The sequence below is a fragment of the Neurospora crassa genome, linkage group III (assembly GCF_000182925.2).
Source record: "Neurospora crassa OR74A linkage group III, whole genome shotgun sequence".
NCBI lineage: Eukaryota > Fungi > Ascomycota > Sordariomycetes > Sordariales > Sordariaceae > Neurospora > Neurospora crassa.
The window spans coordinates 1761317-1785004 of NC_026503.1; the positions used below are offsets into that span (position 1 = coordinate 1761317).

At 51.7% G+C, this 23688-nt stretch overlaps 5 protein-coding genes across 7 annotated transcripts; 3 read left to right on the top strand and 2 right to left on the bottom strand.

Annotated features, from left to right (window-relative positions):
- The first annotated feature begins 162 nt into the window (after positions 1 to 162).
- NCU06173 lies at positions 163 to 4342 on the top strand. Of its 2 annotated transcripts, XM_011395576.1 has the most exons (2): positions 163 to 2169; positions 2242 to 4342. In XM_011395576.1, exons 1-2 carry the CDS (start codon positions 759 to 761, stop codon positions 3177 to 3179), a joined length of 2349 nt encoding a protein of 782 aa, XP_011393878.1. In that variant the 5' UTR covers positions 163 to 758; the 3' UTR covers positions 3180 to 4342. The 2 variants fall into 2 exon arrangements, with proteins under 2 accessions (XP_011393878.1, XP_011393877.1); XM_011395575.1 differs by having other exon boundaries at positions 163 to 4342.
- A 483-nt stretch (positions 4343 to 4825) lies between these two features.
- NCU06174 (DUF1649 domain-containing protein) lies at positions 4826 to 7104 on the bottom strand. The gene is made up of 2 exons (XM_957626.2): positions 6210 to 7104; positions 4826 to 6130 (listed from the first exon to the last, which is right to left on the bottom strand). The coding sequence occupies exons 1-2, from the start codon at positions 6646 to 6648 to the stop codon at positions 5754 to 5756; spliced, it is 816 nt and encodes a 271-aa protein (XP_962719.2). The 5' UTR covers positions 6649 to 7104; the 3' UTR covers positions 4826 to 5753.
- A 659-nt stretch (positions 7105 to 7763) lies between these two features.
- On the top strand, positions 7764 to 10242 carry pex3 (peroxin 3). The gene is made up of 3 exons (XM_957894.2): positions 7764 to 8126; positions 8207 to 8601; positions 8666 to 10242. The coding sequence occupies exons 1-3, from the start codon at positions 7969 to 7971 to the stop codon at positions 9982 to 9984; spliced, it is 1872 nt and encodes a 623-aa protein (XP_962987.1). The 5' UTR covers positions 7764 to 7968; the 3' UTR covers positions 9985 to 10242.
- A 15-nt stretch (positions 10243 to 10257) lies between these two features.
- NCU06176 lies at positions 10258 to 11936 on the bottom strand. 2 transcript variants are annotated; one of them, XM_011395577.1, is made up of 4 exons: positions 11584 to 11936; positions 11110 to 11511; positions 10898 to 10997; positions 10258 to 10688 (listed from the first exon to the last, which is right to left on the bottom strand). In XM_011395577.1, exons 1-4 carry the CDS (start codon positions 11618 to 11620, stop codon positions 10664 to 10666), a joined length of 564 nt encoding a protein of 187 aa, XP_011393879.1. In that variant the 5' UTR covers positions 11621 to 11936; the 3' UTR covers positions 10258 to 10663. The 2 variants fall into 2 exon arrangements, with proteins under 2 accessions (XP_011393879.1, XP_011393880.1); XM_011395578.1 differs by having other exon boundaries at positions 10258 to 10997.
- Positions 11937 to 12743: 807 nt separating this feature from the next.
- camk-3 (calcium/calmodulin-dependent kinase-3) lies at positions 12744 to 15847 on the top strand. Its single transcript, XM_957896.3, has 4 exons — positions 12744 to 13802; positions 13863 to 14272; positions 14327 to 14464; positions 14515 to 15847. Exons 1-4 carry the CDS (start codon positions 12959 to 12961, stop codon positions 15553 to 15555), a joined length of 2433 nt encoding a protein of 810 aa, XP_962989.3. The 5' UTR covers positions 12744 to 12958; the 3' UTR covers positions 15556 to 15847.
- The last annotated feature ends 7841 nt before the right edge of the window (positions 15848 to 23688 follow it).

Here is a 23688-nt window from a genome sequence, read left to right on the forward strand (position 1 = left end):
GACACCAAGAACGACATCTTGGAACCCGAAAACGTGCCAGTCGCTGCCAGTGCGAGTGCCAGTGTCCCAGCCAGTCCCGTCACTGTCCACTGCGCCCCCGGCCACGGACACTGCTCTTTCACAGCCCAGCCAGCCAGTGCCCATCGATCTGGCCAGTCATAGGTCTTGTACCTCGTCCTCCCTCCCAGTCCAGTCCTTCTCCCACCTGCCCGCTTGGACTGGCCCATTCTCACCAAACATTACGCCGGCACTTATACTACCCGCCAACCCAAAGACGGCTCCAGCCCAGTGCCTCTTGTTCCACTTTCCACCTTTCTACATCTAACTCCACGGACTAGCTTCCTTCTACCTCTATACTTCCACTTCAGGATCATCAAGGGACCGACGACGGAGCCTCTCTTGGCTTTTGACCTACCGACGACATCGATCTACGTGTTACCTCACAAACCGACACTCGTTCGCAATCAACTTGACAGCGACAACCTTGTTCGCCAGCCAACATTCAGTCGCAACATAGTGGCTCCAAGGAAAAGCACAAGTCAACCATCACCCCGGTCCAGTTTCATTGTTCTCAGGCCCACTGCTACGGAAAATCAGCCTGCGCATGACAGCAATATCACCATCGCCGAACCACCAGTGTCCGCTGTGCCGAGGAACAGTTAGCACCGACTCGTTGTTTGCTATCTGCCTGTTCCTAAACCGGCCTCTATCCCTGGACTCGTTCTCCTGTTCCGGAACACCTCACACCCACAGCCGCCATGATGGCAAAGCAAGTACGCTATGGGGCGGTCCAGCCGCTTCAAATCTACCAGGACGATTTGTATGACCAGACAACACCCGTCATCAGTCAGGCCCCGATGCCTCTCGCAGCAAAACCACCTCGTCGCCCTCTCCAGCCTGCCAACAGCAACAGTGTCATGCTCAGACCACCGAGTACCATGGCGCCTCTGCAGAAATCGCCCTTGAAGCTGGCAAACGCACGGATATCAGATTCTTCCTCTGCCCCGACCAAACCCCCTCAGGGTCAGAAGAAGCTCAGCAACGTTCAGATGCCCCCGCCTGGCGCTTTGGCTCCGTCGACTGATTCTTTGCACAAACAACAACCCATGTCTAGATTCAAGACAGTTGCTTCAAAGCCCCCAGCGCAGGATCTCACCAACCTTCAGTTTGTAGACCAGAGCCCGCAAATGACCATTTTCCCGGCGCCCACTCAGTTCAACCTACCTCTCGAGAATTTCTATCAGAAACCTTCCGGCAAGCGAGTCTTGACTGATTCACCCACGTCCGATAAGGAATCAAGGCCGGCGAAGAAACAGAATACAGGCGAGCCTACACCAGTGCCAGAGCCCGGCTCGTTCTCTCCGATAATAGACGATGGAACAAAACCTCATCACAGTTATGCAACGCTTATCGGGATGGCCATTCTGCGCTCACCACAACGGCGTCTCACGCTATCTCAGATATACAAGTGGATCGCCGAGACTTTCTCCTTTTACCAGCTTTCGGATTCCGGGTGGCAGAACAGCATCCGACACAACCTGAGTCTGAATAAGCATTTCATCAAGCAGGAGCGACCAAAGGACGATCCGGGCAAGGGAAACTATTGGGCCATCGAACCGGGGGCTGAGCAGTTCTTTATGAAGGAGAAGCCATCGAGGAAAGCGCCACCTTCGGCCGAGAATCTCCCAGTCATGTCGACACGCCTCGAGCCATCTCAGCCACCACTCGGAGTTCAGCCACAAGAACCCAACTCTCCGTCATCCCGGGCCAACAAACCTCAACCACAGCTATCACAGGCACCATCACCACGACCTCAGCCACCTCAGGCGCCCCTGCCAGATGAACCCGTTCTACCACCGCAGCCCCCTACAACACAAGCTCAACTGGCCCCTCGCCCGCCGTCATCACAGGCCGCATTGATGCCTCTCCTTCCAGAGCTATCATCAGACGCCACGATTCCCGCATCCGAGATTGGATCGGTGGAGGATGTCACATATCAAGGGTTTGAGCATGGAGTGTCTAATGACTCCAACTTGTACTCGCCTCTTCCTGCAATTGTACAATCCTCGCCGCCAGTTCCCAAGCACTTAGAGGCCCGGCACAGCACAACGCCTCCCCAACCGCGAACCAAAGGACGCCGCAAGAAGTGGACCACCTCGATGGACGATAGTGGGTATATTTCATCGCTTGATTCTTCCATCTTGCGCCCTAGTCAGCATTCCAACCTGCTTAACTCTGCAGATCATCCGCGTCTCAGTACAGGTCGGGCTGAGGAGGAGATCGCTCGCCTTCGAACATCATCATACGATAGCCCATCAAAGGGCCGCTCATACAGCTACGCTCCCCCTTCTTCTTCTCCCCCGCTACGTCAAGCTTCGGCTACCAAGTCTGGCCAAATGCTTCCGCCCCTAACACCGGCAATGAAACTCAAGGCACCACCTATGCCTCCACCATCGGTATCCCCTACTACCAACCTCCGGTTACACCGCGAGAGCGTCCAGTCTATGGTTGACGCTACCTATCAACGTGTAGCCGCCTTGCTCCCCGAGGATGACTCCCTTCTACAACTTACACCCAACCCTACTTTGACTCTCGATGATATGCTGTACGGATTCGAGCGCGGGACAGATAATGTCACTTCGGAGATCGACATCTTCCAGGACAGCCCCTTTGGATACTATAACTTCGGAGTCTCGCCCGCTATCAACCAGTATAACGGTTCGCCGGTCAAGCAGTCAGCAAGACGGCAGCGGCCTGAAAGGTCGCAATCGACCGGTGCGCTTACCGACATGACAAGCTTCTCTCGCGGCAATGGTAATGATGCGGCTTCTTTCCTCAAAGTGCCTTCTCAGCCAGTTGACTTGAACACTGGGACGCCGAGCAAAGTGTTTGAGGGGCTGCCCTCTTCACCGAGTAAGGTATTTCTGGAGTCTCCGTGCAAGATCAACTCGGCGAGCAACGATAACCTTGAGAACCTGGAACCGTGGATGACAATGAATGATCTTTGCGGCTCCGACTTCCTAGAAGATAGCGACTTTTCCGGAATCGACATGCTTGCCGGGTTCGAAAAGATTGGCTCGACTCCTGCTAATACTTCGCGGCCCACTAACAACGCCCCGACGATAGCAGGCCTTCCTCCGAGGCAGGCATATAGTCGCTGCTACAGCAATATCTTCTAACCCGCCTATTCTCGTGTGTGTTCTTTTGCTGGATAATCGCTTTGTATAGCCTCGAATTTGGCTTGGAACGCATTATGACGATTACTACAACACTGTGAACCTGACTGCGTCGTATACCTCTTATGACATACGAGCTTAAGGCATCACGACCATTAAGTTCTATTACATTTACCTCATGATAACGAATAACCTCATGTCGCCGTCCAATATAATGGTCACGAAGAAACATTGCATCAACGGCGTTTACTTTCGATTCACAAAAGAGACTCTTGTCCTTGCTATCCTCCCTTTCATCTTGCCTTTTGAACTTTCCATCAACTCATCAAAGCCAGGACCCTGCAAAGAGACAATTGGATGTTCTGCCTTCCTATAAGGCCGTTGGTGCCAGGTTTCTGTTGATGTTGCTACTTTTATTTTTGTCTCTTTTTTCTTCGAACTACGGTAACATGCCGGTTTCTTAGCCCAGGGTCATTTGACACAGCATTTCTTCTGTTTCCTCTTTTTTTTTTTTTTTTCGTTAGGTCGGTCTATTTGCTCTTACGGCCAGCTTGGGATGGGTTTGGGTTATGGTCTCTTTGACCGGGTCTGGGACTGAGAAGTCGGATAACAGGTTAACAGCATGAAGGAGTTTCATGTGTTCTTCGATCGCTGTTTCGGATTTCTCCAGCCGCGGCATGGATGGCAACGATGGTTATGGTTTTGGGATTTCAATGGATCGGGAAATGGATACAGAGATCCTTGCTTGTTTTTTTTTTCACCGGTTCAGGAAAGGGATAGTTTTGAATCCGGTCGGCTGACGGGTAGGTTCATGTGCATAGCAAGAGCGATACGGCATGGGTTAGTTGATTGTGTTTTTTGTCTGTTTTATTCTTTTCCTCCTGGGGTGTTCGGTCGGATATCAACGTCGTCATGAGGTATCGGCGACGCAGGACATTGGTACAAATTTTGATCTCCCCATCATCTACTTTTGTTTTCTTTCCGGGGTTCAATGTACGGTGCCCGTAGTAGCTCAGCATGACCGAAACAAACAAACAAACAAACAAACAAACAAACAAACAGACACGAGTTACTACAGCGCCTTGTCCTTTGTGTGTTCTCTTGTTACAGCCCATACGAGAACTTTGCTTGTCTAAACCTCACAACCACCTGGTTATAAACAAAACAGTCTACTTGCCGCCTCGTCCCATGTCTACCTCATATTGTTGAATTGAATACGCCTCGGGGGGGTTAAACGATTTGTATTACGCTGGAACCGGATATGTCTTCCTTACAGTATGCCAGCTGTGTTTAGGAAAAGAAAAAAAGACTAGTGCTGGAGTCGGTATAGATGCAGGTGCAGATACATGTAATGACGGATTGACAGGTGGAAGATGCATGTACTTACTGTAGCTGCAGAGCGGAAGAAGTTTTGTGGTCTCCTGGTGGTTAAATCGTAGCGCCCCTCTTCTCTCTTTCAAAAGGGGGGGGGGGGGGGGGGGGGGGGGGGGGATATTTGAGCAGGAACCTGAGAAGCCGGCGTACATATTTATTTCTAAAGTTCCGTCAGCAAAGTAATATCCGAAGTTTCTGCACGCTTTTCCTCCTCCTCACTCAACTCCCACCGCGCAGTTTCGTAAACAACTTGAGCCGTATCGTAATCATTGAAGTGTGTATCAAGATGATTGATAGTCCTGTATATTAGTTGTCCCACTAAATCCCAAAGATCAGCCTCTAGCCAATATGGGTAGCATGCTGATTAGCAACAACAGAAAAGACCCTCATCAATGCCCCAAAAGAAGGGATCGGTTTTCTGCTGTGATGAATAATAATAATAATCATAATTTCGTTCGTCCCGGTGGCGTTCGTTTATGCTGTACCCCACCCCCCAAAATACGTAAATCGATGAAATATATCTATGGCTAAGTAACCCGGTTTGTTTGGTTGGTCCTCTGTCAAGCAAGTCCCGTTTAACCTTCTCCCGTCCCGTCCCCATATCCTGTAGATTGATCCCATAACGCCCTTTATCCATGCTTTGTTATCGATGGTAATCATAATAAACATCTTTCCCTCGCTTCTTGGAGGTTTAGACACTCCAAATTCCTTTCCCCCCTAAAACCGCTGCAAGCCTTGAATAATTATAGTGTAGCGGGGTCAAGATGTTGAATGGCGTCAGAAATCAGGAGGGAAGACAAGCGTCAAGAATGCCCTGCCCTGTTGTGTGTGGTCCCGTTCAAGCCTGAAGGAAAAAACTCGCTCATTCCACCTCAAACTTCCCTCATCGCGTTCAACGTCTCTTCTCGACCGCAGGCCTGTCTGTCCCTTCTTCCCCAAGAATGATGATTCCCGCCTCTTCACCTAGTTTATCGACGCTTCTCATCCTACTCTCTCTCATCGTTTCCTCCTCCTCCGCCTTTATCTTCTGCTTCCCGGATTCGCGTCCTCTTCCTTATCAAGGACATACTGGAACTCTCTGTCCCACCTATCAAGCGTCCTGCCGCACACCTCATCCAGCCTCACAGCAGCATCGCGCACCGAAAGGCCCACGTTCACGATCGCACTCCCTACAGAGTTGAGGAGCCAGGGGGGACTGTCCTTCTAGTAAATGCCCATCCTGGTGGCCCACGAGCCAACAACCGCCGCTGCCGCACCGCCCGCGGCACCTGCTAGCCCGCCTGCTCCCCCTCTCCCTGCCCCTCGTCCGCTTCCGCCAGTTCCGCTGCTACTGCCACCGTTTCCCGAGCTTCCAAAATCGCTTCGTGCTGCTGCTTCCTTGCTGCTGGCGCTCTGAAGGTGTTGCTGGGAGGTGACGTGGAGGCCGTGGTGGGGGTTGACGTGGATCTGGTAGGTGAAGGGATTGGAATCGTTGGTGGTGATGGGTGGGATGTGGTCCTTGTGGGTGTTTGCGATGGTGATGCATTTGAAAACGGTTGATTGGAGGGTGGATTCCATTGCGTTCCGAACTTTATGTCGTTCTTTTTGGCAGGGCAAAACGCAAGGGTTAGCTGACGCATTTTCAATCCGTAAGAATACCGGGATAAAATAACAACACACCTGACTCCGTCCTCGGTTCAGCGACCGTCACCTTGACCGTCCAGTTCTCCCAACATACCTCGTCGTCACCCCTCCCCATACCGTACCACGTCTTCCTGCGCTTCTTCTCAAAGAACTGCACTGTTATCTGCCCGCGACCTCCACCGCCTCCGCTATAGCCGGGGCCACCGCCGCCATAAGGATGTTGTGACGAAGAAGACTGGTTGCGGTCAACCTCGAGCTGGCGCACGAGCGTGGCGACCCGCTGGTCAATGAGCGTCTCGATCTCGGCGTCGGGAATGTAGGCCAGTTCGAGGCCGCACACGTCGCGCGTCTTGGGTTCGTGGGAGACGAAGTAGCGCAGGAAGAAGATGGTGTGGAGGATGCCGCGGACGACGTCGCGCACGGAGGCGGGATCGGCAAAGGCTTCGAGAGTGAACTCGGGCGCGACTTTCTCCATGGTTGCGGTATCGGTATGGTATAGATTGGAAATTATCGCTGGGGTGCTGGGATGACGGCGGTTCCTAGGTAGTTTGTTGTGCGCAGCGGGCTGAGGTTTTTGCGGAGAGAAGTCCGGCGCTTCCCGTCGTTCAAGTATTCTTTCCCTTTCCCGGTTTCTTCAGGTCATGCGAGTACGGCAGGCGACCGTCGGCGACAAGCGATAAGCGGCGGCAGGATGGGATGGGATGATGGAGGGGTAACTGAATGGATGTTGGATTGAGGTACAAAGTACGGCAGGAGATTACAAAATGCAATGTGATGGAACAAATCGAGGGGCAAACGCAGAGTCACCACGGCAGCAGTTCTCTGCACTCTGCAAGGTCTGCAGAGATCTCCCTAGTTCCCTGGCGCGGCTTCGGGGGGGCGGCTGCTGGGCGGTCAAAGAGGTTTAAGGACAAGGGCGGTTTTGGGCGGATGATGGATGGTGTGACGTTGGTCCAACTTCCACTTCCCCTGTCACTTCCTGGTTGCGGGACCTGCGGGACCCCGGGGGTCGCCGGAGCCCAACGCTGTCTGCAAGAAGAGCCCCACAACCCCGGATTTGGTTGGGGGTTGAAGACTGGGATTGCTCTTTTGCGAAAGTGAGAAAATGACATCAGCAGTTTGACCCTTTTTCATCGACTGAAGGCAATAGAACTAGGTAGTGTATGGTCAGCCCTATCAGCCATTTGAGTGCCCGAGAAGCGTCGAGTCTTTGTTATTAGAGTTGCGCAATTACAGTGTTTAGAAAAACGATGATGGGAATTCGACAATATACATCGTCGTTACAAATGCCCGATTGATTTGGCGAAACCTTTTTTCTATTTTTCTACCCCTGTCGGAGCTCAACCGGAGTTGGACCAAGTCGTAATTTACATCCATGTGTTACAGATGGTAAGTAACAAAACGCAACACACAGGCACGGCACTGTGGTCGGCTAACAGGGTTAGGGTCCTCGTAAAGATCGATCAGCCCTATCAGTCGGGTGTGACGACGAGCCGAGGTTATTACGCTACGGGGGGGGGGGGGGGGGGGGGGGGGTATCCCGCTTGATTGGATTTACAGTACCTACCTACAGGGGCGCGAACCTGGACTCCCGTCCCGAATCTCCATAGCGGAAGCTGGGGGCGGGCTCTTCACCGTTGGAGACGCAAACTTTCGAAACCTCGAGATACCCTTCGACAACCAGCGCATTGCATACCTACGATACGATACCGGCCGATTACATATGCGCCATTGATAAACGGCCTTTGGATAAGACGGGGCATACCACCATTTGAGCTAAACTCCAAGCGCCGCCATGTTCGCCTCGACGCGGCAGTGGTTCAAGCGCAATCGCACGCCCTTGGCCATCGGTGCTGGTGTTGTCGGCGCCGGCTACGTCGCGACCCAATATGTCCTGACCAAGCTCACCAATGCGCGCGAGCGCATGAGCAGCGATCGCATAGCCAAGGAGAAGTGCGCCCAGCCACCAAAAGACCCAGACAGACAGAATGTCCTTGACGTCGCCGGCTAACCCCTGAACCCCCTATCGACAGTTTGCGACGCCGCTTCGAACAGAACCAGGAGGACTGCACCTTTACCGTCCTCGCCCTCCTACCTACCGCGACAACCAACATCCTCGAGGCCCTCAATACCGAGAGAATCACATACGAGATCCAGCAGATGAAGAGCCCAGCCAACAGGAAGAAGAGCATCAGCTCCCTCGCCCCAACCATATCCGAGGTCGGCACCATGGACGACGATGGCCGTAGTATGATGAGCGGATTCAGTGTGCAGAGCGACGGTGGCGCATATCCCAGCTTCCTGGCCCCGGGACCTCTACCATCGGTCGCAGAGGGCGAGTCGGCCGGCGGCCATGTTCCCCAACAAGAGCCGCCCAAGAAGTCGCGAAAGACCAAGAGACAGCTCTGGGATGACCTCAAGATTAGCTGTGAGCACGCTGGTCGTTCTCCATATTTCGCACTTGACCCAAACTAACACATACCATCACACAGCCATCACCCGTTCCTTCACTTTGATTTACACTCTCGGTCTACTGACCATGCTCACACGGATCCAGCTCAACCTCCTGGGCCGTCGCAGCTACCTCTCCTCCGTCGTCTCCCTCGCCACCGGCTCCACGCGTGAGGGCGCCATTGCGCTCGAGAACAACGATGACGACGGCGATCTCGATGGGGAAGGCCAGGCCTACGGCTCCGATTTCGAAGTCAACCGCAAGTACCTCACCTTCTCCTGGTGGCTTCTCAACCGGGGCTGGGTAGACGTCATGCAGCGGGTCGAGTCCGCCGTCCGACAAGTCTTTGGCCCGCTCTCGCCTCGCGACACCATCACCTTTGACGCCTTCTCCAAGCTTACCCGCGAGGTGCGCACCATCATCGAAGGCTCTCCTGCCGGTCAGGCAGGCGGCGCAGCAGGAGCAACCACGCAATGGCTTCCCTTCCTCCTCCCGCCACAAAACATGGAAAACTTTGTCCTCCGCGAATCCGGCATCCTGCTAGAAGACGACGACTCACAACAACTCTCCTCGCCGCCCAGCGCTACGCCCGGGGAGGGCGGCGGCGAGTCCACCATCTCCCTCCGCCGCCTCCTGGACGAGACCGCCGACCTGATCGAGTCCCCCGCCTTCTCCTCCGTGCTCAGCCAGCTTCTCGACGAAGGCTTCGCCGTCCTTCTCGACCGCAAACTCACCGTCGGCGCCTTTGAAGCGCACGCCCCTCCTCCCGCCGCCGTCCCGCCCGCCGTCACACTGACTCCCGAAGCCGCCGCAGCAGATGACGTGGTGACATCCACGACCCTCGTCGCCACTTCGGCCGACCTCCACCACAACGCAACGCGCCAAAGTATCGACATGGAACGCCCCGTCACCCGCGCCGTCCTGCTTCCCAAGATCCTCTCCATCCTCACGCGCCAGGCCCACGCCATCGGCAACGGCATGCCCAACGAGTACCTCCAGGCGATGGAAGGGGTTAGGGACTTGGAAGGGTTTGCGGCGGTGGTGTACAGCAGTAATTGGCAGGCCGAGATTGCTAGTGAGGAGTATGCTGGTGTTCCTACTCCACCAACAGCAGCTGCTACAGCTGGTCCTAGTAGGGGCAGTAGGCGAGAAAGGACAGCAGCAGCAGCAGTAACAGCAGTAACAGTAGAAGAGTCAGGGGTGTTGGTGGAGTCACAGCCATTAGGTGCTGTGGAAGAGAGCCTGGTGGTTGTGGATCCTAGTCCTGATCCGACGGCGGGGTTTGATAGTGCGTGGGAGAGGGCCATGAGCGCGTCGCAGGCGGGGTCGAGGGGCCCGTCTTTTGAGGATAGGAGATAAGTATTGGCCTAGTGTAATTGTTTATGTGTGAAAGGATCATTATGCATTGGATGTAAGGATTGGATGGACGATGAAGGGTGGGGGTTTTTTTTTTTTTGTATGATGGGCAGCGGCGTATAGTGCAGAGGGAAAGGAGAGGAGTAGGATGGTGGGGCTAGATAATGGGGAGTTCATGTTATACTATTACTACTACTCCTACCAAGATATCATTATACATATTAGATGAAATAAAGAGGAAACACAGCGTCCCGAGGGTTGATACTGGCTGAGAAGCGGTTTGTCAATGTGGTATTAATTTGTTAGTATCGCTATGTTCGTTCTTTCATTACAGCAAGTATGTGGTATGCTTGTTTCGACATGTCTATCACGGCCATCCCACGCCGGTGCTCTCGACGGGTCATCCCGTCTTTATATGTATATGCTCCTCCTCTTCATCTGGTCTCATGGCGAGGCCAGTTCCGCAAACGGCCAGGTCCATGGTTTGGTCCTCTTGTGTCTGCATGAAAAATGGACACAAAACCCCTCTCTACTTATTCTGTTTTAGTGAGTCCAGGCTCTCGCTCGCGAATCGACAATGGTTTGGGCTCGGGCTCTTTCTCATCCTTTCGCAAGAGGCCATAAGCCAGACTTTAACCAAGGTCTTGTCCCGGGGGAACCACATTGCATTGCCTTTGCTCCGTTATCGCTGGCCGCCGGCTTGACCGCTATGTGTCGAACTCTTTCATCAGCCTTTTTTGTGTCTGCCAGGGGAGCAGAAAACTGAGCGAGTATGTTGATGGGGTTAGGTGGGCTCACGACGGTGGATGGAGTGTCGCTGGAAGAGGCCCAAACGCGAGGCGCAAACCGATTCGGGTGTTTGTGCTCATGTGCTGTACTGTAAATCTCAATCAGGGGCTGGATGAAGAGGTCTCACATTAAACCAGTGATAAACTGGTTTAGGCCCAGCTCGAATAGCTCGTTCCTGACGCCGGCGCCGCCTTTGTGTTCGACGGGTGCGAGAGGGTTCTTGACCACTGTTTTTTTCGTGGTTTATCATTAGCCCCTAATCCTATTCCCTTTCCTGATCTACCCACGGGAAAAGAGAGAGAGAGAGAGAGAGAGAGAGCCTCAACCAGACAGACTCACCATATTCACACCACAAATTGATGTATATCTGATGCATCACGTTCCGCATGCTCAGCGTCCCCGTGTCCGTCAGCATGACAAAGCGTAGGTTGCTAGCCGTCTCGTAGTAGTGCAGTTTGTACTGGGCTGTCCTATAACTGATGAAGGCGTCGTCTTCGCCGCCCAGCTTGCGCACCATGTTGCGCAGCGAGAACACGGTGCCGAAGATCAACTTGGCATCGTCCGAGGCTTTGTTGGCTGCGCTGACGGCCGAGCGTGAGCTGCGTAGCGTGTTGGGATTATGATGGTGAGGGTCGGAGGAGGCCACGGCGGCGCCGGTAGTGCTTGTCGAAATATCATGCTGTGGTTGTGCCCCCGGGGCAGGAGGGGGTGGGAGCCAGGTCTTGGAGTAGATGCATTCCGCTGTTCAGTAAGGTGTCAGAATGGGTTGTTTATTGATGTATGGAGAAGATCAATTGGGGGAACAAGGCTTACTATGCCGGTCGAAGATGTAAAAGGAGTAGATGACCATGGTTGGCGTTGTAGCTTCGAGTCGGGGCGCCTTATAGCTTCGCTTTGCGAATTTGGAGGGGGAAGGGCAATTGGTATTGCGCAGCGCACAGGGCGGGAACGGCGGATCGATGTCAAGCGAGAAGACACGGTGAAAGCGCTGCGTAGACGGCCTGCCTGGTGAAGCGAGGGTCGGGAAGAGATGATGTTGGGACAAGACCTCAGCTAGGTATGCTCGGACGACGAACGGTTGGTTGCGATTGCGACAGTTGCGATGATTGAATGCGGAGGGGATCCCTGCCCTGCCCTGCCCCGGTGTCCGTCCGTTGAGAATGGTGGTTGTCGCGCAATCGGTCAGTGTCGGCAGCGGGAGTCGTTCGCCCGGGCGTCTCAAGTATGCTGCCACGGCGGCATGTGGGGTGCGGGTGCGCTACGGCTGCGCTAGACCAACAGTGGAAATGCCACCAAGCTGTATACCTATTTCGTCCCAACTCCCAAATAGTACACTACAGATGATCGATATCATGTTCTTGGCCATTCGCCGCAAGCCCAGGCTTGTCACAGATCCAATCGAAGTTCATCCATGACAGCGGAGGCCAACGGGCAGCTTTCATGGCAGGCGAAAGGAACCTGCAAGTTAGAAGTAGAAGTGCTGTACGTCTACAGTTGCCGTAGCGAAGCCCTGTGAAATATTTACTTTGGGTTGTTTTGACCAAGGTAGTTGACATCATGATGGAGGGGCAAAGATTACAATCCATAGAGGTACACATAGCTGGCCACTCTCTGGGGAAACCTGATGGGATGGGATGGGACTCAACCAGTCGACCCGACCTTCAGGGGTCCCGTCTCCCTTTGCCCACATTTAGGTAGGTAGGTTAGGTTGTGACGGTTCCGCCTTTGTGTGAGCCCTGGGCGTTCCTGGCCGGATGAGGCATTGGATCCCCATCCATCCACCAACCCATGGCTGAAAGAAACTGAAACGTGACGAGTTTATCGTATTGCCGAGGCCAAGGAAAGTCCAAATCCTGCTACTCTCGCCTAGAGGTACAGGGACAGCCGAGCCTCATTAGACCTGGAGTCTAGGCGGGAATTGCAACATAACATCGTCATCTCTGAACTCAGGTTGCCTCGTTTCCGAGAGAACCCCCGCACTAACTAGCTACGTCTAGGGAGCTGTTACATAGCTCCCACCGGCGCCAAAGCACCACCAAAAAAGGGCCACTGTTCACGGCTCTTCCCGCTCAACATCTGTCGAACCATCCGTCATAGCTGAAGGAAGCATTTGACCTTTGATACGTACTAGAGTACACCTGCATTTGCATCTCGTGTAAAGAGAGCTATCTGATCAATCAAGACGGAAATGTCTAGTCAACACTCTCCCGGAACCCCTGATCCTCACGGCCCTACAACAACAACAACAACAACAACCTTCTCGCTACCACTCCGCCCACGCCTTGCCGGCGCCCAAAGCACAATGGCCGTCCGTCTTGAACCAGAGCACCAACAGACCACATCTCTCCCTCTGCTCTCACCGGGCATCTCAGTCCAGTTCCATGGCGACCCTACCGACCATGGCAGGCCGAGACCGGCAACGCCTCCTCACACTCATTCGGCCCCTCCCCAAATGCAACCATATCCGAGTCCACTGAGACATCACAAGAGAACCCCGTCCTTCCACAGAGAAGTCAAGGAAACCCTCAATGCGAGATCCGAGTACCTGGACGACGATGTCGACGGCTGTTCCCGCCAACGCATCAACCAGTATCTGATCAAGGACGAGATAGGCCATGGCTCTTACGGCGCCGTACGTCTGGCCACCGACCAGTTCGGCAAGGAGTATGCCATCAAGCAGTTCTCCAAGGCTCAGCTCAGAAGGCGCGCTCAGTCCAACATCCTACGCCATGCACCAAGAGGTCCGCGGAACCAGTCCATCTCTCGCTTTTCAGAGCAGAGGCTTAAAGAGGCCAAGGATGCCCTCTTTCTCATTCGGGAGGAGATCGCCATCATGAAGAAGCTGAACCATCCCAACCTGGTCCAGCTGTATGAGGTGTTGGACGATCCCGAGGATGATTCACTCTACATGGTTCTGGAAATGTGCAAAAAGGGCGTGGTCATGAAGATGGGCATTCATGGTTCGGTTGAGCCTTTGCCCGAGGAACAATGCCGGTTTTGGTTTCGTGATCTCATTCTGGGCATAGAGTATCGTAAGTCCTCTGTCTAGTATCTTGTCACCATAACGCCTTGGCTTACATTCATGTCAATAGTACACTCGCAAGGAGTGATCCACCGCGATATCAAGCCGGACAACCTGCTCCTTACCGAAGACGATGTCCTCAAGATCGTCGACTTTGGAGTCTCCGAAATCTTCCAAAAGACAGATGAGATGAAGACCGCCAAGCCTGCAGGCTCACCAGCTTTCTTGCCCCCTGAGTTGTGCGCAAAGCATGGTGATGTCTCGGGCAGGGCAGCCGATATCTGGTCCATGGGTGTTACCCTTTATTGTCTGCGCTACGGCAAGCTTCCCTTCGCACATGATAACCAGCTGGAAATGTGGGAAGCCATCAAGACCGAGGAGCCTCAGTTTCCACCTGACGAGAAACCCGAGTTTCTTGACTTGATGCATAAGATCCTGGAGAAGGACCCGGCCAAAAGGATTACCATGCATGAGCTCAGGGTGAGTGACCTCGTTAACCGAAGCATCAGGTACAGTTGACTGACAAAATCACAGGAGCATCCTTGGGTCACCAAGAACGGCCAGGATCCGTTGCTGAGCGAAGAAGAGAATTGCTCCGAGCCAATCGAAGTACCCAACGCTCTCGAAGTCAACCATGCCGTTACCCGGAGAATGAGCCATCTGTTCTGTGTGGTAAGTGAAATCTTGTTACTTACGTATCCCTTATCTCTAACAAAGTCCAGATGAGAGCAATCTCGAAATTTAAGAGCCTCCTCAACCGCAACGGAGCTACGTCCAAATTACAGACCCCAACCCTCCAAGTCCAACCTGGCAAAAACAAGCCACCAACAGCGGACATCAACTTTTCCAACACCAACTCCAAGGACTCTCAAAATGAGGAATCCACAGCCGAATTCGCCAGCCGTATCCTTGAAGAGCGTCGTCGATTCTTCAATCCCACCGGTTCTCGCACCTTTGGTAACGACCGAGCCTTACGCGGGCAGTACAACCTCAGCGGTCCTTTCCATCCCCTCGCCACCGGAAACCCTTCTCCTTCTTTTACACAACCGTCGTCCACCACCACCACCACCACCGCCACCTCATCCTCTTCCACCATTACTTTAACCGACACCACGACCATCTCAGCGGGTCCAGAGACTTCCGAACAACAACAAGAGCAGCAGCAGCAGCAGCAGCAGAATGAACAGCAACAAAACCAGCAGCCCCAACCACCGCCCCATCTTGGCATCGGCGTAGGCGGTGACGACACAAGCTTCGCCATCAACCCCTCCGACCTCCCGCCCGCCGACCACGTGTCTGAGTCGCCCACCATGGTCGACTTCAACATCTATGATAACGCATTCGAAGCCGAGATTGAGCGGATCAAGCGGTCCGCTAGCATTAGTTCTAGTGGCGGCCGTCGTAGGAATAGTAAGGCTAATGAACGAAGAGGGACGGGCACAGGCACGGGAACAACGTTTTATCACACGCGGTTGAATAAGAAGAAGCATGATACTGCTATCTTGGGGAGTGATGGCCAAGAAGAGGTGGGGGAGCAGGGGCAGAGGTTGTGGTCTGGGACGGGAAAGGGGGATGATGATAACGTGGATGGAGCTGGGGATACGCCGAGGAGTTTGTGGCAGCCGCGAGGGGAGGCGGGAAAAGAGGGGACAAGTGGATTTGCGGATGTGGTAGCTAAAGCTATGGAAGGGATGAAGGAGTTGGCGGTTGGGGGTGGCGAGCTGGAGGGAGAAGGGAAGGACGGGGAGGGTGGTGGACAATAGTTGAAGGGGGAGGCAACAAGGAAAACTGCGTGTGTGAGCAATGAAATGCTCTATGGAGGCCTCTGATTGGGCGGCGCAGTGATTACTCATTCTGGTATAATTGACCTCAAGTCCGGAGATCATCTAGTACCTGGGCGGTTTTGTTTAGAATTGGCTATGTATTCCTACCTTTGGGCTATTAGAAACACGTCACCAAATGTTGCTCTTTGGGAGTCAACGAAAGTGCGAGTATATATACCTAGTTCTATCTTGCAATATCTGAATAGGACATCTGGGTTGTTTTCATCAGTCGTATCTCTCAAACCTCAATTCTCTTTACTTCTCTCCTCACTTTTCCTTGTATTAGTTTAGTTCATTGGGACATCTTCTCCAGACACGGGTATGTTCGACATTGAGGTTTCTTGGAAAATATATATGTCATGAGCGTCCTTGTGAAGAAAGGTACGCTGAAAAATGCTATATACGTCCAGCCAAAGCTGCCCTGCCTGACCAGGTACCAAAGTCTCTAATCGAACTTGTATACAAGTAAGCTCGGCAAGCCTCCACATTCAGTAACCCGACTGGAGCCGAATTTGATAGATCGTCTACCTCCAGGCCAGGCCAGCTGAAATAATGGGAATGAAAGCTGGTAGGTGGTTAGGGGCGGTTACTGATTGGCACTTTTGTTTATTGGGATTTGATGTTCTCTTTCATCCGGTCGCCAGTCGTGAGTCCTGAGATGGATATCGGATGGTGGTCTGCTGGTCTGGTGAGTATCTACTTTCTTGAAGGTTTAGTAGGAATACTAGAGATAGGTAGATGATATGATTAGATACTTTTGTAGTGGTAGGTGAGTTTATGTTGAAGCGATTCTAGCTAGACGGTGTAGGGATCAAGCCATGGGTTTTTGAGACCTTTGAAAATATTTTCTTTTTCTACTTCGTATTTTCTTAGCTCGTGTTTTTACACTCTTTTGCCTGTCGAGAAATACTTACTTTGAGGTGAGTTTTCATCTCAAGTCCTTGGACTCTGCATCAGCGTAACTAACTAATTCACTGGCGTGAAGTGAATGCCTACCATATGTAGTTACCTCCAGTCAATGCAGTGTGTAGGACAACCTAGTGAGGACAAGCGAGACTTCAAGTTCAAGTTCATCCACTCCTTCCTTCTATCCCCTTTTCAGTTTCCCATGTTCCCCCGCACGACTTTAAGGTTACTGCTTCCCTCCTTATTGATATCTCACGAGAAGTTCCATCTCTGTACACACATCGATATTACCGAATATTCTGCCGACTGGGTGTTCGCTCGTGTGTAACGCACCTATCTTTTGGGTGCAGTGCAGGAGTTAGGTTCTTGCCCCCTCGCTCTAACCCCCTCCCTCCTCAACTGCTCGTTCGATCTCTCTCTCGGTTGGCGCACCCGAAACATTAACCATGTTCCCACCAATCATTCAGTCAGTCACTTGACCTCCAAGTGTATTAATGATGCCGATTTTTTGTGCTGTCTTTGCCCTTTGATAAGTCTTTCTTCGATAGTTCGCCCGCTGTTTTATTAATTGTTACACCCGTCATGTTGAAGTCGATAGTGCTGGTACGCATAGCTACCTCCAAAATAGTTGGGGGGTTCATAAGAAACTAGGTAGTGTTGAAGGCAAGAATCAGGTAAGGGTTGAGATACGTAAGCCATTGCTGTGTGGTCTATCTATCAAGTCCGAGTTCAAAGCTGCTAGAACAGCTGGGCGTCAAAGTGATTGTAATTCTTTCTTTCGAGAGGGTATAAGATGTATTTTGACACAGTAAACCACACCTTGTGCGAGGTCGAGAGACTTGAAGACACTGAAAAGCCCCAAGGGACCTTAGGATGGCCTTTTAAGTTGAGGCTGGTAAATAGGTAGTGTAGGTAACCATCCGCAAGGCAAGGAGGGTAATAACGGTATGAAGCGACACACTCCATCCTACCTTATCCTTTTCTTCACCGCTGCTTCCAATGTACATGGATGACACATTTACCTATTAGGGGAGGTTCCTTCCCCAAAAGACTCTGCCGAGGCTGCCAACCATGGATGATAAAAGTACTATACTACGCCGGAACGCTTTACGACCGTGTACTCAGCTTCTCCTTATCCCATGCAACTACTAGGTCTCCGGTTCCAAAGAAGATCCCAGCAGGAGTGGCTAATGCACACTCGCGTGATCGGTTGCGTTATGTATGTGCATGGCGTTTCCCATGTGGAATGTGAACATCGTATGCGTGCATACAAGGCAATGAATGGACCCCAATATCACTTCGAATATGCTTGCATTCTCTTTTATAAGCATAGGAACCTTTGTGCTATTTATTCTCGCGAAAAGGGCGAGTGATTGACATCGTTCAGTCTGCTCGGCGATAGAGAGAGGGGTTGTATCACGTTCACAGGCAAAAAGGAGCGGGGGGTGGTATTATTGTTAGCAAAGGTCAGACTGTTCTGTGTGGTTTACGTTGATGATAGCAAAGCGACAGAGAGACCATGAAGATGAAGGCCAACCAGACATTGAATCGTTTGCGCCGAGGGGAGTGTTGAATTTTTTTTTTAATTTTTTTTTTTTTTTTTAATTTTTTTCGCAACAGGACTTCTGCGGTTTAGTGCGCCCATACATGTAGGCAGGAGAGTGCACCGTTTGTGAGCTTTCGAGGCCGCAGCTGGGACAGAGATCAAATAAACGCTTCACAAGGCCCGAAGCCGTGAATGGAACCTGCGCGGCACATCCGTAGATGTATGTACTTTACATACCATTGACGTAACCAGAAAGAATGCCCAGACTACCAAGACGGCTACACTGCACTGCCGTGACACATGGGATCCCCGTTTCCTCCCGTTGTCCAAAGATAAAATAATCAAAAGGATCGAAGGTGTTCCGATAATGACGGAGGACAAGAAAAAAAAAAGGTCTCGAAACAACGGAGTTCAAAGGGAAGCCGTTGGAGGCCTCAACAAGAAAGGGTCCATTCAACTTGGCAAAAAAAAAAAAAAGGCTTGGAAATACATAGTAGGAGTTTCATGAGCAATACAAGCTTTTGCCAAGTCGGTGGCTGCAAATCTTGGAAGTCTTGGGTTGCGGTTACATATCGGATGGACGGTCGGGGTAAAAAAATATGAATCGGGAGCTGGGATAGATGGGACGGCTTAGGAGGGTACGCTGAAAGGGTTCAAGACGAGATATGAAATACGGATGGAAAGATTCCCTTTGACAGCGTCTAAGGTGCACATGGGTAGGTAGTAGTGTAGTAGCCCAGTTCATACAATAAGCTAGGCAATGTCAGCGTTGCTGTTGATGACACCAGTCCTATGTTTTCCCAAGTTGTCATGTTCAACAAATAATCAACACTGGGTAATCCTTGAACACCTGAGAAAATGGCGAGGGTAATATACATAGTATACTGACTGTGCTTACCTAGTGCTAGCGCAGATCCAGTCAGTGCATGTACATAGATGGGTGTCCACGGAAGCCTGCCAAGGACGGCAACCTACCTGGCGTCTGTTGCCGTGCCCCCATCATTCGCATAAACATGACCCGTACGGAACATATCGGTAATTCAAACAATTTGTCCCCTTGTGCGTTATCGACGAAAGTAGTATAAATGATGACCAGAACATGTGCGTATCACCGCCACGTGTGGAAGTGTTTCGTTGTGACAAGGGAAGAAGAGCAGCGGCAGCAGAAGGCTTGGTGCAGTGGTATTGCCGGTACCACCGGTACTGTCAAAGTCATGCCCCGAACCGAATGGCAGTTTAGCGTCTCAATTCCGAAATGACAAGCAAGGGGTCTTCTTCCCCTCCATGAGCAATCACATACATAGTAGTGTGGTACTTACCTTAGTGTAGAGGACTCAGTGCCCCTACCTGTTTTGTCGTTTTCTTCTTCCCCCCTCCTTACCCCACCATCTTCTACAACCAACGTTTGTCTATCGTTCCCAGCACATGTGTTGCCCACACTGCCTGAGTGTGTTTGATCGTCAAGATCGTCGAAAATCTGTCGTGAGCACAGTACCACCAAGAAATTTTCTGGGCCCTACGCTCATGTCGATCAAGGCGGTCTTCGCGGTAGCTTTTTGCTAAGAGATATACATAGGGATGCATGTTGCGTGAGCTGAGACGATGTCGAGCCCTGCAAGACACTCTCCACATACCCTACCTACCTGGCGTTGAGACATGCGGCACAGGCGCTGATAGGCAATGGACTGTTTTGTCTGTCTACAGGTTGTGACTTGTGACACCTGTCAGCGTGGATGGGAACTGTGTACGTGATGAGATCACCTACCTTATCAACAAGAGCGTTCCAGGAATAATCCGATGACTTGATTCCCTGAGTACCTTGAGGACGGCGGCGGATTTTTTGGTGAACATCAAAGGGCCAAATGGGAGGTATGCACTTCCAGGTGCTCCAAGAGTTTCGAGTTGCGAGCATAGACAAAGGCGTCATGATGGGTGTCCGTTCTACCTTCTTGGTACCCATCTTCGTAAAAGATGCGGCTCTGGCTGAGTACCCAACCCAAACAACCCAATCCTGCGGTCCGGCTACCTGGCAACCAAGAAGTCTTGGTACGTGATTTAGAAACCTTGGCAGCAGTTTTCCAGCCTTTTCAAAGGTGAGGTAAGAGGGCTTGACGCAGTAATCCATAATCGGGTCTTCTCGTACATGGTGGCTTTGGCACACCGCTACGGGGGCGTCACTTTTTCCTTTCGGCTGCTGCAGGGTCAGAAGAGAGAGAAAGAGAAAAAAAGGTCGTGAGGAATGAAGAAAAGGAGGCTCTCAAGCACCCTGTTCACTCACTGTGTCTATACCTCTGCAAACTGTGTATCATCCTGCGAGAAACGGTTACATACATACATCTGATGCCGAGAACCTGCCGTGAGTCCCTAGTGTACATGAGTGCACTATACCGTATCTGAAAAAGCCACAAAGCGGAATGGGGTTCTTTGAATAGGAAACATGCCGTGGTTCGTGAAAGGAAAAGCTGGTGTGTATAACTCGGGTGCATGACTGCTGCGGTATCCCTCGGTTGTAGACATGTATCTTTACTTTTGCTGGAATGACAGAGAAGAGGCCAGAAAGCTTTAGCGATAGCTCCTAGTGTAGTGTAGAGCTCCCCAGCTGCCACATAACGTATCCCCCCGAGGATAAATCACGTAAGGTATCGTCCTCGGCTGGTAGGTTGACGAAGGCTGACATGTAAAGGTGAATGTTTGCCGAAAGAGACTGCAGCGGCGCAACCCCGCAGGCCAATGCAGGTTGCAGCGCCAGTTCATCAGCTCAGGGACAGGCCTGATGAGCGACCAATAGTGGGCACAGATATGAGGTTATGAGAAGCTGCTGATGAGAGAGAATACGGATTGGTGACAGGAAATAATACCTACATAGCAGGCGGCATGTATGTGTAGTGGGAGAGGGACTACAGTGATGCGGCGAGAGGGGCTTGGGGCAAAAGCCGGATACTTGCCTAGTGACAAGGGAGGCCGCAGGACGTTGAGACCACGATTTGATAGGTATGTGGAATGAGACGAGGTGAAAATGCCTCATAGTATAATAACTGAGGAAGAGGTGATGTTATGTTGCTTACTTATCTTGCTGTCTCTAGGTAGCCAGCGCGCAATTCCATACAGACGTCTGACACGAAACTCCCGAGATGAAGTACCATGAAGATGGAGAACATGACTACCTAGGTAGGCATGGGGATTCTTTCAGCGAGTTGATATCCATTCACGACATGTCGGCTCGCTGATGCCATCTCTCTGGTGGGGAGGAAGAGGAAAAAAGGAAGTGAGGTGATGTTTCATCACGCCTGCGAGGCCCGCTAATCGGGAGAGCAAAACCGAAACCCGGGTGCAGGCCGCGAGAAGACCACTTTGCTCCGTAAGTGGCCAGAAACCGCCAGATCGTCGGCCTTCTTCTTCTGGCGCTCGGGCATTATCACAAGCCTGAAATGAGATTCGATCGGCCCCGCATCCGCCCACAACGGCTTCTACGGTAATGTCCCTTGTTGATGCAACTAATTCCGGCTGTATGAGGAACAGGTCGAATTCTTACCTAGCATTGTTTGCATGAAGGGATTCCTCGCTTACATACAAGACTGGGAAGCCGGGCCGCTAAAATCGGTTGCATCTGATGGGTCGGTTCCTATGTGCTTGCAAAAAGGGGGGGGGGGGGCTTGCATTAACAGGGGACATTACTGTAAGTGTGGGATCAGCCAGTCGACTTGAAGGGCGAAGGGAAGGGGGCAACCGTAGGTAGGTAGGTAGGCAGGTAGGTAGGTACCTAGGTAGGTAGGTACCTAGGTAGGTAGCAGTCGCAACAGTATTCTCGGATGCCAACCTCAACAGGAAATGGGAGGCCGCCCGCCTACCAGTCCCACGGCAGGTCCACCAAGTGTCCACTGATGGCTCTTGCAGAAGACAAGACAAGACTCTTGGAAAGTCTCGTAGAAATTCAGATGACGCAAAAGCGGATGGAGAACCTGTAGGAAATTAGCTTCGTTTGAACCGGGGAGATATGGGCGATCTAGAGAATGTAACAACACTACCTAGGGTAGAGGAAGAGTTGCAAAAGCGGCTCTAAAGGCAATTTGAACACCCAAAAAGGAAACAATTCCAGCGTTTTTCTAGGACGTGCATTACCAAAGTCCACCGAACCAAACTGCAGACTAAGGGAAAATTGTCTATCAAAGTACCAGGGTTCAGTTGGAGTGTAACGTATCGATGGTTCCTTTGCCAAGCTGGACGGACATCATTTTGAACACAAGTCTGTCAAATTATTGGAAGGCAGACCGCCGGACACCGAACAGACATGAGAAGGGGATTGGCAAAGTAATCATTTACTGTGACGAACAAATAGAAGGTCACCATGTTAGACAGGGCATCGTATTTGTAAGACAAGCAGTCTAAACCGGAGGATCCAGCCGCTTCGATCCTGTTCACTATGAAGGTTGAGGCTTGGAGCTGAGAGCTTGGGATTGCTTGGCTGGTTCGGTTTCCAAGACAGTAACAGCAAGTAATGAAGAAGAATTAGTGATCAATCTTGTCCGCTGTAGAGGTAAGCTCCATCGTGCCTGTAGTGCTTTCAAGGATCGTCGTACCCTCCACTTGTTGTAGTTTCATAGCGGCGGATGATGGTGACGGCGAGAGCCACAGTCATTCCATTCCACTCTCAAAAGCAGCAGTGCTCATACGCTCTTCACCCTTGGATGTTTCCTGGTTCCCGGAACCTTGACGAAACCGAGCGTTGACGGGAGATGAGGATGTCTTCTTTTTTGGTGTAGTACGGCAGCACGAGCTCGGCTTCGACCAGGGATGGAGAACAGCCCCACTCGGCGTCCCAAACTGCATGATACGTACATACAGTACCGAGAGTACAGGAGGTACAGTTAATAACACGCAGGAGGAGAAGAATGATTATCAGCATTTTTGCTGAGCTTCCAGGGACGTTCCAGAACGTGGCCGAAGAGAGTTCGCAGGTTCATAGGCGCAATTACGCTCATATGGGTACTAAGTAGAGGTAGGTATTGAAGAGCCTGGCATACTTTTGTACGTAGTTCACTAGGTAGGTACATATGTTGAGGTTTCCACAAAAATCTCATGCCCCGCTACCTGTAGTGCACGATGGGTAAGTACTACCCGTACCGTTTCACCGTTTCAGCGTTACCGTTACAGACCACGTACAGTGTCCGTAGAAAGAGATACCCATGCGATCCACCGTGACAGTCTCAAAACTCTAAAACCTCTGATAAAAGAGGCTACAAATCTGATATACGCAACCATGTACAAAAGATCGAACTTCCTCTTGTGGAGTGGCCGCTGTTGCATTGAGATTGACAGTGTAAGGACTGCTGGTACATTTATAAAGACACCCACATGTAGACCCTGGGGTCCTACTCGGATGAATCAATTAGCTGGTTGTTTTGACAGCTACTGTTGCAGTGGAGCCAAGGCAGGTTTTGTCAAAAGGTTAGCCGCCTTCATCACCATAATATTAGCTAACTCGTACAGGACAATTGGCTGCTGCTATCGTGATGGGCAGCGTAAGTAGAATGGAGTGGAATGCGAGAACGGAATGGACATGGCGGCCTTGTTTGGGGCTTTTTCCCTGCCGTATCTCTTTGTTTGTCTGTATACGTCTACTC